Source organism: Acromyrmex echinatior, chromosome 15 (assembly GCF_024713525.1).
Source record: "Acromyrmex echinatior isolate Ae372 chromosome 15, ASM2471352v2, whole genome shotgun sequence".
In the NCBI taxonomy this organism is placed as follows: Eukaryota; Metazoa; Arthropoda; class Insecta; order Hymenoptera; family Formicidae; genus Acromyrmex; species Acromyrmex echinatior.
This window is the reverse complement of record NC_141866.1, coordinates 10,030,475-10,043,286: the sequence shown is the minus strand read 5'-3', so window position 1 is coordinate 10,043,286 and position 12,812 is coordinate 10,030,475. Positions and strand designations below refer to the sequence as shown.

At 30.9% G+C, this 12,812-nt stretch overlaps 5 protein-coding genes across 5 annotated transcripts; 3 read left to right on the top strand and 2 right to left on the bottom strand.

Annotated features, from left to right (window-relative positions):
• The first annotated feature begins 99 nt into the window (after positions 1 to 99).
• On the top strand, positions 100 to 2,536 carry LOC105145768 (mitochondrial ribosomal protein L16). Its single transcript, XM_011055568.2, has 6 exons — positions 100 to 837; positions 919 to 987; positions 1,074 to 1,231; positions 1,472 to 1,603; positions 1,690 to 1,800; positions 2,294 to 2,536. The coding sequence occupies exons 1-6, from the start codon at positions 795 to 797 to the stop codon at positions 2,507 to 2,509; spliced, it is 729 nt and encodes a 242-aa protein (XP_011053870.1). The 5' UTR covers positions 100 to 794; the 3' UTR covers positions 2,510 to 2,536.
• A 179-nt stretch (positions 2,537 to 2,715) lies between these two features.
• On the top strand, positions 2,716 to 3,583 carry Dpm3 (Dolichyl-phosphate mannosyltransferase subunit 3). Its single transcript, XM_011055569.2, has 3 exons — positions 2,716 to 2,873; positions 3,112 to 3,333; positions 3,411 to 3,583. The coding sequence occupies exons 2-3, from the start codon at positions 3,112 to 3,114 to the stop codon at positions 3,486 to 3,488; spliced, it is 300 nt and encodes a 99-aa protein (XP_011053871.1). The 5' UTR covers positions 2,716 to 2,873; the 3' UTR covers positions 3,489 to 3,583.
• Positions 3,584 to 3,965: 382 nt separating this feature from the next.
• Positions 3,966 to 7,950, bottom strand: Rad23 (UV excision repair protein Rad23). Its single transcript, XM_011055570.2, has 6 exons — positions 7,696 to 7,950; positions 7,543 to 7,615; positions 7,120 to 7,273; positions 6,752 to 6,922; positions 6,346 to 6,677; positions 3,966 to 6,238 (listed from the first exon to the last, which is right to left on the bottom strand). The coding sequence occupies exons 1-6, from the start codon at positions 7,759 to 7,761 to the stop codon at positions 5,952 to 5,954; spliced, it is 1,083 nt and encodes a 360-aa protein (XP_011053872.1). The 5' UTR covers positions 7,762 to 7,950; the 3' UTR covers positions 3,966 to 5,951.
• A 611-nt stretch (positions 7,951 to 8,561) lies between these two features.
• Positions 8,562 to 10,415, top strand: LOC105145771 (ankyrin repeat domain-containing protein 40). The gene is made up of 3 exons (XM_011055571.2): positions 8,562 to 8,841; positions 9,387 to 9,691; positions 9,974 to 10,415. The coding sequence occupies exons 1-3, from the start codon at positions 8,723 to 8,725 to the stop codon at positions 10,318 to 10,320; spliced, it is 771 nt and encodes a 256-aa protein (XP_011053873.1). The 5' UTR covers positions 8,562 to 8,722; the 3' UTR covers positions 10,321 to 10,415.
• Positions 10,398 to 12,778, bottom strand: LOC105145773 (ribosomal L1 domain-containing protein CG13096). The gene is made up of 4 exons (XM_011055573.2): positions 12,621 to 12,778; positions 12,077 to 12,426; positions 11,318 to 11,883; positions 10,398 to 11,247 (listed from the first exon to the last, which is right to left on the bottom strand). Exons 2-4 carry the CDS (start codon positions 12,340 to 12,342, stop codon positions 11,045 to 11,047), a joined length of 1,035 nt encoding a protein of 344 aa, XP_011053875.1. The 5' UTR covers positions 12,343 to 12,426; positions 12,621 to 12,778; the 3' UTR covers positions 10,398 to 11,044.
• Between the last annotated feature and the right edge of the window lie 34 nt (positions 12,779 to 12,812).

The window sequence follows — 12,812 nt, the reverse complement described above, 5'->3', positions numbered from 1 at the left end:
CTCAAATTGAAAATGGATGTACTGGCAGTAGTGTACACGGGCAATTTGGACGATAAAGGGCTCCATACAATAAAAGGAACAGGGAACTGAGAACAGAGAATAAGAATTTCAACCAATTTCAGAAACTACGTATTTCATAATACATGATTTCTGAAAGATTGAAATTCTTATTCTGTTCTCTATTGCTCTTATTGTGTGGAATCCCTAACAGGAAAAAAAACTGATATGACCTTTCTCAGGTTTCTCCAGATGGTCTCTCCAGATTTCTCTCTGATAGTGAATTTCTATCTATATCACTCTCTGAATATCAAGAAGAATAGAACGGCACTTATATCTCGACTTGTCATCAAATGAAAAAGCACTCATTTTAGGATTCCCTTTTGTCAATTGTCTATATACAGTTTTATTAATATAATTTACATAGTTTACCGACAGGTGGCTAAAGAACTCATTGTTGCTCACTGTTTGCATTGCTTGAAATCTCCACAACTTTTGCAATTATAATGAGATAAATATATTTAGACATTCAAGCAGAAAAAACGAAGATTCTAAGTACAATTGCAAGTTAATAGATTTAATGATTTAATTAGTATACAAAGAAATATAAACCTATTCGACAAATTAAAAGACAAAAAAATGTTTATATACATTTACTTGCTTGCAAATATTGTTTTATGAGATAACTGAAGCAAAAATTAAAAGAAAAGATTCAAGAAAAAATTATTTCTTTGCTTTGAATTACTCAGCGATTCATATAGCTATAAACTAAAAAGATATATCTTTTTAACCTTAAAATGTTACAAGCTTCCAAGAACGTGGGACGTCTTTTACTTTCCAGTAAGTATTTTCAATATGATACGGTTAAAAATATCTCTCTGGATTTTTGTCGGTATTTTTCACATTATAATATTTTTATAGCATGGCAATCTGTATCTATAACACCAGTAGCTGGTTTAAAGGTCTTTCCTCTGCCAATAAAATTTGGCGGTAAGTATATCACACAGTTATAGATAAATATTATTATAAATGTTGAAGAAATTCATTTGATATTATATTTAATATATGCTCATCAGATATTGAATTTCCGGAGCGAGCAAAACTCAAGATAATGGAAAGAGTTCCACAGTTTCTATCAGGAATGCGTGCTCCCAAAATGCAAAAGCGACTAAGGTACATGCGGGGTCCAGAAAAAATACATAATTTCCTTATGTACAGACAATTTGGTATCATTGTAAGTCTGTATTTTTGATACATTTAAGCTAGTATTATAGTAGATTCTTATATTTAAGACCATCTTAAATACAACTTAAAATATAAACCAATCAGAGTTAGCATTTTATTAAAATATTACTGAAAATAAAAATAAATTCTAAATACTATTTTTAGGACAGTATTCATAGACAGTTCTTATTTATAGCTCTTAGTGATAAGGAAAACCTTAGAAATATATTATCATTTTCTTAAATCATAGGCTACAGGAGGAGGTAGATTGAAACATGGTCATTTCGAGATGATACGTTTAACAATTGGTAGAAACCTCGATCAACAAAGAATGTTTGCAGTTTGGCGTGTGGATCCACCGTGGCAACCAGTTACAAAAAAGGTTTAATTATAATAGATCAATTATAATAGATCATGCAATATGGAATACTAAAGAAATACTTTCTTACTATAATAATTATGTTTTAGGGACAAGGACATCGTATGGGTGGAGGTAAAGGTGCTATTGACCATTATGTTACTCCTATTAAAGCAGGACGAGTCATTATGGAAGTTGGTGGCCATTGTGAATATTTTGAGGTATCTTGATAATGTACTGCTTTTTAACATTTTTTAAAATAACTTATCCAGACAGCACATGTGAGGCTAAAAGATATCTCAAAGACATGTTTAGAAAATTCTTGGAATTTTAAATAGCATAATCTTGTTTTACAATATTTTGTTGATTTTCAAAATGTTTTTATCATCAATAGGACATCGAAAAATAACACAATAATATTGATTTTATATATGAATTTGATTTCAATAAATCTTTATGATTCAAATTTCCGAATTTTCGAAATCACTATTCTTAGAATTTTGAAAAATTGGAATTTTAAGTAATGCAATCTTTTTGATTTCCTGATATTTTATTAAGTTTCGTGAATTTAAATTTTGGTGTTAAAATTGCAAATTTTTGCTTATTTGCACCATACACAGCAATACAAATTAAGTAGGACATGACACTAGAAAGACCTTCTAAATGAAAAATGTAAATAAATGGAAATATACTGAAATATAAAATTCTTTGTAGGTAAAGAAAATATTAAATCAAATAGCAAATCAACTACCGTTCAAAGCTATAGCTGTCAGTCAAGAAATTCTAGATAAAAATGCAGCTAAAGAGAAATGGTTGGAAGAAAACAATCTGCATCTTTGGACTTGGAAATACATGGTTCAGAATAACATGCTTGGTTGTCAAAAATGGTTATCACCATTTGATAAATTATGGTTTAATAAATATTTGTAAATAACAAAAATATATTTGAAGAAAGTATGTTTGTATTTTTTCTTTCTGAAATCATAAATTACCTCAGCATAATTAAGATTATCCAAATATACAAAAAAATGAGAATAATCTAGATTCTAGAATAAAGTTATTGTCCAGTTTTCATGAGTAAGGAGGTTCGAGAACGTAAAACTAGACGTACAGAACTTGCGTAATCAGGACAAATATTTCTTCATTCTGATTGGTTAGCAGTCGCAAATCTCGACGCGTAGTCCAATACGGGCTTAATGTTTTGGCTTTCATCTCAATTTACACATGTGACATCACACACATTCCTTTCGATTATTTTTGTATCTATTAGGTTTTTGAGGTTAAGACTAAGAAAGTACGTATAAACACATGTTAATATTTTAATATTTGATAATGACATAAAAACGTTCAGTAAAATTTATTTTTTATCATATATGTATATTATAATATGAAATTTATAGACATGCATATTATCTCCGAAACCTATTTACATGCATGACTAAAAAATCAAATATTGTTCTTTAATAAATATTTTGTTCCATTTTGATAAAAATGATAAGTAATTGGGAAATGATACAAATCTTTTTTTATAGATGACAAAATTACTAGAATGGTTATCTTGTGCAACTATAATCTTTGGCATGTGGTTTGCTACAATTACAAGCAACTCTGTTCTTGTCAAGGAATGGCGTGAAATTATACTTTTCCTTCCAATTACCTCCTTATTTCTCTTTGGACTATATGCAATTACCATTGTCTTGTTCAGGGTATTCACTTTTAATAACTGTGAAAGCGCAGCCATTGAACTTCAACGAGTTAGTTATCTTTTTTTTAGAAGACATAGTTGTACATGTAATATATTATTATCTAATATTGTTATTTTTTCTTTTAGCAAATAGAAGAAGCTAAGAAGGATCTTCAGAGCAAAGGTATAATATTACAAAGGACTGATGTTTCTTCAACTTCATAAAACTTTTGTAAATAATATAATGTAAAATATAAAAAACATTACTTTTCTAGTTTGTACATATATGATTTTGTAAATATAAATTTCTTGAAGTTTTATATGGTTTTATGCATATTTGTAAAATTGATTTAGATTATCAAACAAAATTTTGCTTATGAATGAAATTTGAATTTTGTTTTTTTAACAACAAATTTATAATATTTGTGGTTATTTGTATAATTAATTTTTTTTTTATATTGGTGCATAAAAAGGCTACTGTATGTGAAGCTTTTTAATTATAAAAGTATAAACATCTCTACTAATAAAATATCTTATGTTAACATTATTGCATTTTTTAGAGAATAAAGATACATATATTTTTAGGTATCATAATTATGTTTTTACATTTAGATGTCTATGTATAGCAGTCTTTACAGCATTGGAAAACAAAGTGCATGTGCTCAAATCTTCTATAAAGTTATTAGTAGTAATATAACGGGCTTTGTGGAAATCGTAATTTATTCATTTATACTATGTATTACAAGTGTGTTGAGCACACAACAGAGAATGTGTTCTGTTTTAACAGCAGTTCTTTTCTATTAATAATTTCTCTATTTTTATAAAAAAGGAGGGATAAAATTCGTCAGCATAACAAACAGATTGGAATTTTATGCATTGTTACTATAACTCTCCAACGAATAATTCCTTATATTATTTTTGCATTAAATATATGTAAGAGCGATGAAAATTTTTCAATATTTATTATTGTTTCAATGATATTAATAAGTAACTGTGTATGGTACAAATTTAAGAATTAAGAATTTCCTACTTATGTAACATGCATAAATGCGTATATACGTATGTATGTTATTATGTGATACATAAATTAAATTTTTCTTTGTGTTTAAAAAAAGATTAATTGTTTTATATTGTAAAAAGAAAGACATCAGGCATGTCGTATTTGAAATAGTATATTTTGTTTCGTAATCGAGCTTTAATAAAATTCCAATATTATATGTGTAACAATGTATTCAAGGGTTTTTTTATTTAATAAATATATAGTAGCTAAACTGTCTTATTGAATTATGATTTGATAAGCAAAAAACATCACATTATTAGCAAAAAAATGTAATGTTATATTTAAATCATAATTATTAAGTTCCAAAGATTAAGATTTTATAAATATATATATATATATATATACACACACACACACACACACATATATGTAGATATATATATATATATATATATATATATATATATATATATATCTACAGAAGATGTCTCACACTACCAAATTTTTTCTTAAGGACATTCTTGAGATAATTTTGAGACGAAAATTTTAATACGAAAATGTCAAGGCTACAATAATTTTTTGAATTATAAGCTAACTTTACATGCTTATAAGTAAAAAACCATTTTACTTTTGAACATTCTAAGACAAAAATATCGAAACTATAATAATTTTCGAATTACACACTATCTTTAACCAATTACAATTCAAAAACTATTGTAGCCTCAACTCATTTTTGTATTAAGATTTTCATCTTAAAATTATCTCAAGAATGTCCTTAAGAAGAAAGGTAGTTCGATAGTTGTGAGATACCCTGTGTGTGTGTGTGTGAGTGTGTGTGTGTGTGTGTGTGTGTGTGTGTGTGTGTGTGTGTGTGTGTGTGTGTGTGTGTGTGTGTGTGTGTGTGGCAAGTTACTTATTTTATGACAAACTATTACAATTTATTATTAAATTGTAACATGACTGTATCATAAGAGAGCTTTTTAATATTTAAATTAGTTTACCGGTATTATCATTTCAAAATAGAAAATCTCTTTGTACATACATACATTAATACGAATATATGCAAGTACACATACCCAAACAGATGCATTCTATAATTTTTATATCAGAAAGCCGAGAAATATACAAAATGCACTTATTATACCTACATGCAAACATTTAGATATGTATAAAACATACCTTTACGCGAGAGTGAACACATCTTCAATTTATATATGCCCAACCCTCAATATATAACTACTGCAAGGTATTCTTCTGCAGAGTAAGGCTCGTAAGGCTTTCTCATATAAAAATGCAATTATATTGCTCCATATATATTAAAGAAATATAAGATCTTAGAGCACTTGTAGGCTGTAAGGATGGATTTTATAACATCATCTGCTGTAAGCAACAATTCTTTCTCTCATAAACATGTTAGATATTGAATGAAATGTTTTAAAAATATGAAACAATGCTTAAAAGAATCGACATATATGTAATGTTATGGTATGCGCTTATCTTTAAATTCAATCGCTTACCAAACACACCAGGATTTTATCTACAACAAATAAAATAGCATAGATATTGTATATATCTATATACAAAATAAAGATGATTATTGTAAGGTAAAAATGATAATGGTGCGATCATCCACCCTCTGTCAGTCCCGTTCTTTACTCGAAACACCGCGCAAAATCAAGATGAATGATTCAGTCGTCAAGGTTTTGCGAAAGTAGGAAGTTAGCAGCGAGATTTTCGTTCTTTTCACATGCGAAATATGCTTGTACGACTAAATGTTCTGGGAAACCTAATGCCTTCAACCTCTCAATAGCTTCTCTGTCTTGTGGTGTTATCTGTATTAAACCAGATCCTACGCCCGTTGCTGCACCCGCACCAGGTCCACCATTCACAGCGCCTCCTGCAGTAGCTGCAGCCGCAGGTCCTACGCCTCCTCCAGATGGTAAAACTCGCGCCCCCGTTCCCGTAGTAGGTTCCGCTATACGAAAAAAGGCACAACAAATTATATATATTATTATTATATAATTATCATCTGTTATTTTCAATTACAATAACGACGATGTTTTAAGCATACATTAGACTAACCAGGTTCATTGAGCATGCGTACAAATGTTTCCTGATTTTGAGAAATAAGCTGTAAAAGTGCAGGATTAGTGGAACCGATTTGCTGAAGAAGATTGTTCAGCAGCTGTGGATTCTGTTGAATGACCTGACGCATTTGTTGAAATTGTGGCTGCAAACGTAAAAAGGCCAATGGATCTTGACTTTGATCCTGAAGTTGTTCTTGAGCTTCCGGCGGATCTTCAGGTGGATCCTCGAAGAGTTGCGCTGGTATACCTGTTATGAGATACTCGACAGCTCTATCAGGGTTGTTAAAACTCGCGCGTAGCGCCTGTACGACCTGCTCACGTTCATATCTAATTCAAACAATAAGATTATCATATAAATACTAATAATTGCAGTTCAGCATGTCATTTTTCTCCGTACGTACCCCATATCCATAATGTTGTTTACCATAGTATTATAATCTTCCCCCATTAGCAAGGCACTTTCTGCTTGACCAGCTGCTGGAGCAGCTGCTACGGGTTGCTCTTGCACATTACTAGCTGCTCGTGTAGTATCCTGAACATTAGGGTTCGAACTAGGTTGTGTAGTAGCCGAGCTATAACAGAAAGATAAAGAAACATGAAGTAAACTAATTTTTATTCTGTATATAATCTGAAAAAAAAAAAACATTTTGTTCTCTCAATAATATTTGGCAATTATATTTGTTGTAATTAATGTTTGATATAATAAACGTTTTATAACAAATGGCATATTTATCGTGCTTTACACAAAATATCGCAATCCTTAAGTTACCTAGTAGATTCCTCCTTCTTATCACCTTCTGTGCGCTGTTCTTCACTTGTTTTAGGTGTAGCACCAGTTTTAGGCTTTGTTACCATAACAACTATAAATTTCTTCTCATCGATATTATATTCTGCTAAAGGCTGCTCGTCCGCTAATATTTTCCCTGCAAGTGTTTGCACATCGTTACAATAATAAAAGTAAAAAAAAAAAAATCGTCAGACCCCAACGTGTGCGAGTCGGAAACATAACCTATGAGCGTTTCTGCAAGATCATTCCTACCCCGAGGGAGCTATATTTAAACATATACGGGCCACACAACAGTCAGTATATTATTCTAACGCGGCTTTTCTCCCAGCTGTGTTGACGCCGGGCGGTTAATGGTTGGATAATGTTCCCGATGTATTAGGTTATTTGATGCTGTAAAATCCTTACCAGCGTATATCAACTTCTGATGTTCGGCAGGGAAGCCTTTCTGCGTTTCGATCTTTTCCTTGAGATCTTTGACCTGATAACAGGCAAATATCTGAATCGTTAACCGCTCGAAAAAGTCAGCTCCGTCGCTAGATCTTGCCAAATTTTACTTACAGTTTGCAACGAGTCGATCTCTATCGTGAAGGTTTGCTGTTGTAAGTTTTTCAGCGTTATAATCATATTGCCGGGGTGGTGAGCTCGCGCAACGTACGTCAAGCAATCGCAAAATTAACCCCGCGTAGTCCTCCACGATAAGAATAAAACGGTGTTTTGGAGTAGAGATTTTTTTCGGCGATGAGTCTGCACTGCCTTAAACAGCTCGCAGGTGTATGAATGTTAACACTTGCAACAGTGTGCGGAAAACATATGATAATGAAAGTCTAGTAACGACACTACCAACCGATGGTCCGTTTAGAACAATATTATGCTGCATTCACACGACGTACAACATCTGATCTGACGATGCGATAGCCAATAAGAGAATTCGGTTCTAAACTACATTCAGACCAATTTTACCTCCCAGGAAAATTTTATCGAATAAATAAATAAATGATAATAATAATATTCTTCGAAGAGAGTGTTCTTCGATGTTCTTGCATAGTTCATCAATATGAAAAAAAAAAAGAAAGATGAATCTTATAAAAAGTTCAACAGCCTGGGATAAAGAACAATCCTATTCTTTCTTTTTATTATATAATATGGACTGTTAGTAGTTCCAAACTGAATTGTTGTGTTCCGATGTTTGTATATATTGCCAGTACGAAAATAATAATATTCTTCAGATAAGATTTATCTTTTATTTTTTTATTTTCAATATGAAAAAAAAAGATGAACCTTGTAAGAAAAGTTCAATAGCCTGGGATAAAGAATAATCCTGTTCTTCTCTTTGACTATATAATATGGACTGCTAGCAACAATTTCAGACTGGACGTGTTCCGATGTTTGTATACACAACCAGTACGAAAATCTATACTCATCTTATAATATACGTAACGTGAACTATAGATTTTCAAAGTCTCAGAACACGGCCTATATTTATGCTTACCGTACGTTTGATGCTCCATCTTTGAGCTGCCTCGTTCGCCTGTAATATTACAAATATGTGACATATCATAGCGCGGTGCATGTAAATCGTTGCAAAATGGAAAGAGTACTCGAAGAGCGTTTAAGGGAAAGGGTCTGCCTCGGTGACACCGAAGCCGTCCAAGATCTCTTGACTCTAGGTGTTGACGTTAACGCGCGAGAGCCTGTCAGTGGATGGTACTTGTCATTTCAGCTTTGCTTTCATAGCTTCGCAGAACTCATAAAAATATATTTACATGTTTCTGAATTTTTTTTAATCCTGTACAATTCATTCTCGCTTGTACTCATTAAATGAAATAACTTGCATTCTATTGCTCGAGATAAAAATGGGCTCTAATGCCAATGTAAAAGTTAAATCAGTGTTGTCCAGGGCTGAATATTTTTGGCTTGAATTAAAATGTATCAGTAATCGTGTCTACTTTTCAATTCATTGTGTTTTATTGTAATGCATGACGCTGAGCTCAAGGACAACACTAGTCTTAAATTGTTAAAAGTTTTTGACCTGTGTTATTCATTATACTTAAAAGAATTCTGTTACTAATATTATAAGATACTATTATTCATAATACATACATAATTTAATATAGAAGTACACGAATTTTATATATACATATATACTGTAATTTAGTAACAGAATAAATAAATCTAACTGTTATAGATTTACATATTAAGATATTTATAACATCATATTATTCATTTTTTGTTCATTCCTGTTTCTCAAGGACTGCACTACATTGGGCATGTAAAGAGGGATACTTAGACATCGCTGTCTTACTCTTGAAAAATGGTGCCGATAAAAATATAAGATCTGAGATAGGCGAAACCCCAGCATCTGTCTGTAGCAATCAACAAATTTTATATCTTCTAAGCACAAACGATGACATCGAGCGAATCATGTATGACACATCGTTACGTTCAGCTCCATCCGCGTACGCTCCATCAGATTTTTTGCGCGCTACTGCAAATTCTTCAAAAGCCAGAAATAACATATATGACAAAAGCAGACTCATCTCAGCATTTCAAGACGGTTCGATATAAATTGATACATTTTCTTTAGTTACTTGACATTCTAAATTTAGCCAGAAAAAATAAACCATGATTTTTTTTTATAATATTATCATTATTATTGAGAAAAATATAGTTGTTATATTTATATTGATTCAGTTTATGATGATGAGAAAATAAATTTAAACAAAATTTTTAAAGGAACTATATATAGTTTATTATATATTATAGCTATAGTATATATATATATATATATATATATATATATATATATATATAAAATTGTATTTTAATATATTTTTAGAATTGGTATTGAAAATCCGGATTGCCAATACAGCGGATTCAGATTTTATAGAGGTAGAATTACCACGAAGCGAGTTAACATATCAGGCTCTGTTATGTCTGTGTTGCAAGGAGCTAGATGTCAATTCGCATCAAATCCAGAAACTACGAAAGTTGCCCAATACTAGACTGAGGAGAGACAAGGATATTCAGAGACTTCAAAACTTTCAAGAGATCGAAGTAGTCATAGATGCGACAAATGTGTACAAGAGTTTGCAAAATTCTAACGGTGTCGCAAACAGTTTGCCAACATTACCCGCTAATGGATATCAGAGTATATCTAAGAAGGATCAGACTATTTTGTATTGACTATTAGTATTAGGAAGAAAATGTTCCTCACAATTTCAAGTATTTGCACATAATCTAATATATCAATAAAAAAGAAATTATTTGTTAAGCAATAATGCCTTTATTAATCAAATAATGGTATCCAAGAAAAATAATATCCTCTAATATAATTAGCATAATATTTAACTCTTTGAAGAGCTTTTTAATAAAATAATTTACAGAAAATCTTTTCTAAAGATTTTTGGAAAATCGCTGAATTCGATTCTAATCTCAGAATTTTAAATAAAGTAAAATTAAACAAAAAATAAAAATAGCATAAAAACAGTTTCTATTCATGAAATTTAAAAAGGTAGAGTTATATTAATAATTTCTAAAGTAATGTTATATGTTTATTTAATTATTGTCTTAGATACAATAATTAAACTAGAGACGATAAAAATATTTGATATTTAATGTTGATTAAATTAATATTAAACTTAAATAACATACATATAATATTATGTATTTAGAAAATTTTTGTGATTACTATTTCTTACTTTTTTACAAGATTTTTTAAAATTCAAAGTAACAAATTTCCATTTTAATATTCTTGAGACTTTCACGGGTGCTTTCTATATAACTGTTGTGTGTTTCACAGATTTTCTCCGTGTTTAGATCCATTCTTGGAATACTAACGTTTCGTGAGCCTTGCAGTCCACTTCATCAGGGCAAAAAGCAAATTTCCATTTTATTGGAAATTTTCCGTTCAATTTTCAGCTTTTTTCTTTGTAATTTTTTTACTTGATTTGTTCTTGGTCTGTTCCTTTTTGACGATGACTGTGCCTTCAGGTTTAACCGTGACTGTAGTATTACTTATAAATGTTGAAAGCTCTCCTTCTACATCACAGTAAGCTTTAGGTCTCTTTGGCTGTACCGCAATTGTACTTGGATCAACAGTGTTTTTATTCTCTGAAATTTATAAATTTATTTAAAGAAACAATCCATGTCGTCAATAAATTAAATCTATATTTCAACTTACTTAACGTCATATAAAAAGGCAATGCTAGACTGTTTGTGCCTTTCAATCGGAGCGCTCGTATGTTTGTCCAACCACCAGGATAGTTTTTAGACAATTCTTCACAAACGGCCAATATATTTTTCAAAACTCTTTTCTTTTTCATACATGTATTCCCTACTTGCATCAAATGAGTATCGCCATGGGAATGAAGCTGCATGCTGGTTTTTCTCAATGCATAATCAATCTCGTGCTTCAAGTCCTTGCTTTCCATTCTGACTGAAATTGGTAGCTTTCGTCTTTTGGAAAAGATTTTTCCTAATAAATGAGACATATGGCCAGCAATACGACCATCAACAAGAAAGTGATCATAACTGAATAAAAGCTTTTTCTTTAATTCAAATTGATCGAATTCGGTTTTCACACGATTTATAGGTATTATCTCATTCACACGAGTGCATCCATGCTTGTCTAATAAATTTTTATAATGTTCCACCGTTGGTTCATAATCCTTTCTTCTTCCTTTCTCTAAATCGCAAACGAATAAAGCTACTTCATCATTCGGAGCCACTATTGAATATGGCAACAATCTATAAAGAGAAATATAAATTTTAATTAGAAATTTGACAGAAACATAACAATTTTTATTACGTATAAGGTATCATCATTATAAGATTTATAATCAGAAAATCTCATAAGGATCCATTGGTAATTACAATATATAATCATGTGCAGTTTTAATAAAAAGAAAGAAAATCTTTTAAGATCTATAAATTCACTTACATTCTCATTTGTCTACGAGGCATCTCTGGTACTCTGACGCTAGTCACTTGTATAAATATTGGCTGAGCCTCCTCAGCGAGAAGATTGTTCCTCTCTTTTAACTGTTCTTGAGTCATATGAAAAATCGCAGAAATACATTCTAGAATTTGTTTTTTCGATAGATCCTTCAAATTAAATTCCTTTGACGACTCTATAGTCTCTGTTTCAGAACTCGTTCGTTTCCGCTTTCGCGTTTTCACTTGCGAATTTGAATTCTCTCGTTTCATTTTCCGTGTGTATTGTCTATACTTAAATGACTATCTGCTCTGTGCACTTGTCGCAATATTTCTGTTTTCTTTTTTATCCTTCTTCTGTTTGATCGCGACCATGCGGTAATTACAAACGCAATCGTTAGCGTATCAATACCGACATGCTCAACATTATTACATTATTTAATTATTATGATAATTAGACAAGAATTAATTTATTCAATTATGTTGAGAAAAAAATAGTCTTAATAAAAATTTAAAAAAGTAAAATATCTCATTGCCAGTTATATACATACATATCAATGAAAAACACGTGGTCCAACGGCTTCGACTAGTTCAGCCATAATGTTTAGCCGCGCAGAAATGTGCAGAAAGTGAAAAATGGACCAATACAGCCTTAGACTGTATTCCAAAATTCATTTGCCAACGCCGAAAAATTAAGGCTTAAACACAATAGACACAGGCAATAGGCACAGGGAATAAGGAAT

Bases quoted from the DNA above. Each gene is read 5' to 3' on its own strand.
- LOC105145771 (XM_011055571.2), top strand. From the start codon at position 8,723: ATGGAAAGAGTACTCGAAGAGCGTTTAAGGGAAAGGGTCTGCCTCGGT. The intron at 8,842-9,386 runs GTACTTGTCATT...CTGTTTCTCAAG, and splicing joins CGAGAGCCTGTCAGTGGATG to GACTGCACTACATTGGGCAT. The intron at 9,692-9,973 runs GTTCGATATAAA...ATATATTTTTAG, and splicing joins CATCTCAGCATTTCAAGACG to AATTGGTATTGAAAATCCGG.
- LOC105145773 (XM_011055573.2), bottom strand. From the start codon at position 12,342: ATGAAACGAGAGAATTCAAATTCGCAAGTGAAAACGCGAAAGCGGAAA. The intron at 11,884-12,076 runs GTAAGTGAATTT...TTCTCTTTATAG, and splicing joins CCTCGTAGACAAATGAGAAT to ATTGTTGCCATATTCAATAG. The intron at 11,248-11,317 runs GTAAGTTGAAAT...TATAAATTTCAG, and splicing joins GCCTTTTTATATGACGTTAA to AGAATAAAAACACTGTTGAT.
- Rad23 (XM_011055570.2), bottom strand. From the start codon at position 7,761: ATGATTATAACGCTGAAAAACTTACAACAGCAAACCTTCACGATAGAG. The intron at 7,616-7,695 runs GTAAGTAAAATT...GCCTGTTATCAG, and splicing joins AGATCGACTCGTTGCAAACT to GTCAAAGATCTCAAGGAAAA. The intron at 7,274-7,542 runs GTAAGGATTTTA...AAACACTTGCAG, and splicing joins TCAGAAGTTGATATACGCTG to GGAAAATATTAGCGGACGAG.
- LOC105145768 (XM_011055568.2), top strand. From the start codon at position 795: ATGTTACAAGCTTCCAAGAACGTGGGACGTCTTTTACTTTCCA. The intron at 988-1,073 runs GTAAGTATATCA...TATGCTCATCAG, and splicing joins TCTGCCAATAAAATTTGGCG to ATATTGAATTTCCGGAGCGA. The intron at 1,801-2,293 runs GTATCTTGATAA...AATTCTTTGTAG, and splicing joins GCCATTGTGAATATTTTGAG to GTAAAGAAAATATTAAATCA.
- Dpm3 (XM_011055569.2), top strand. From the start codon at position 3,112: ATGACAAAATTACTAGAATGGTTATCTTGTGCAACTATAATCTTTGGC. The intron at 3,334-3,410 runs GTTAGTTATCTT...TTTTTCTTTTAG, and splicing joins CAGCCATTGAACTTCAACGA to CAAATAGAAGAAGCTAAGAA.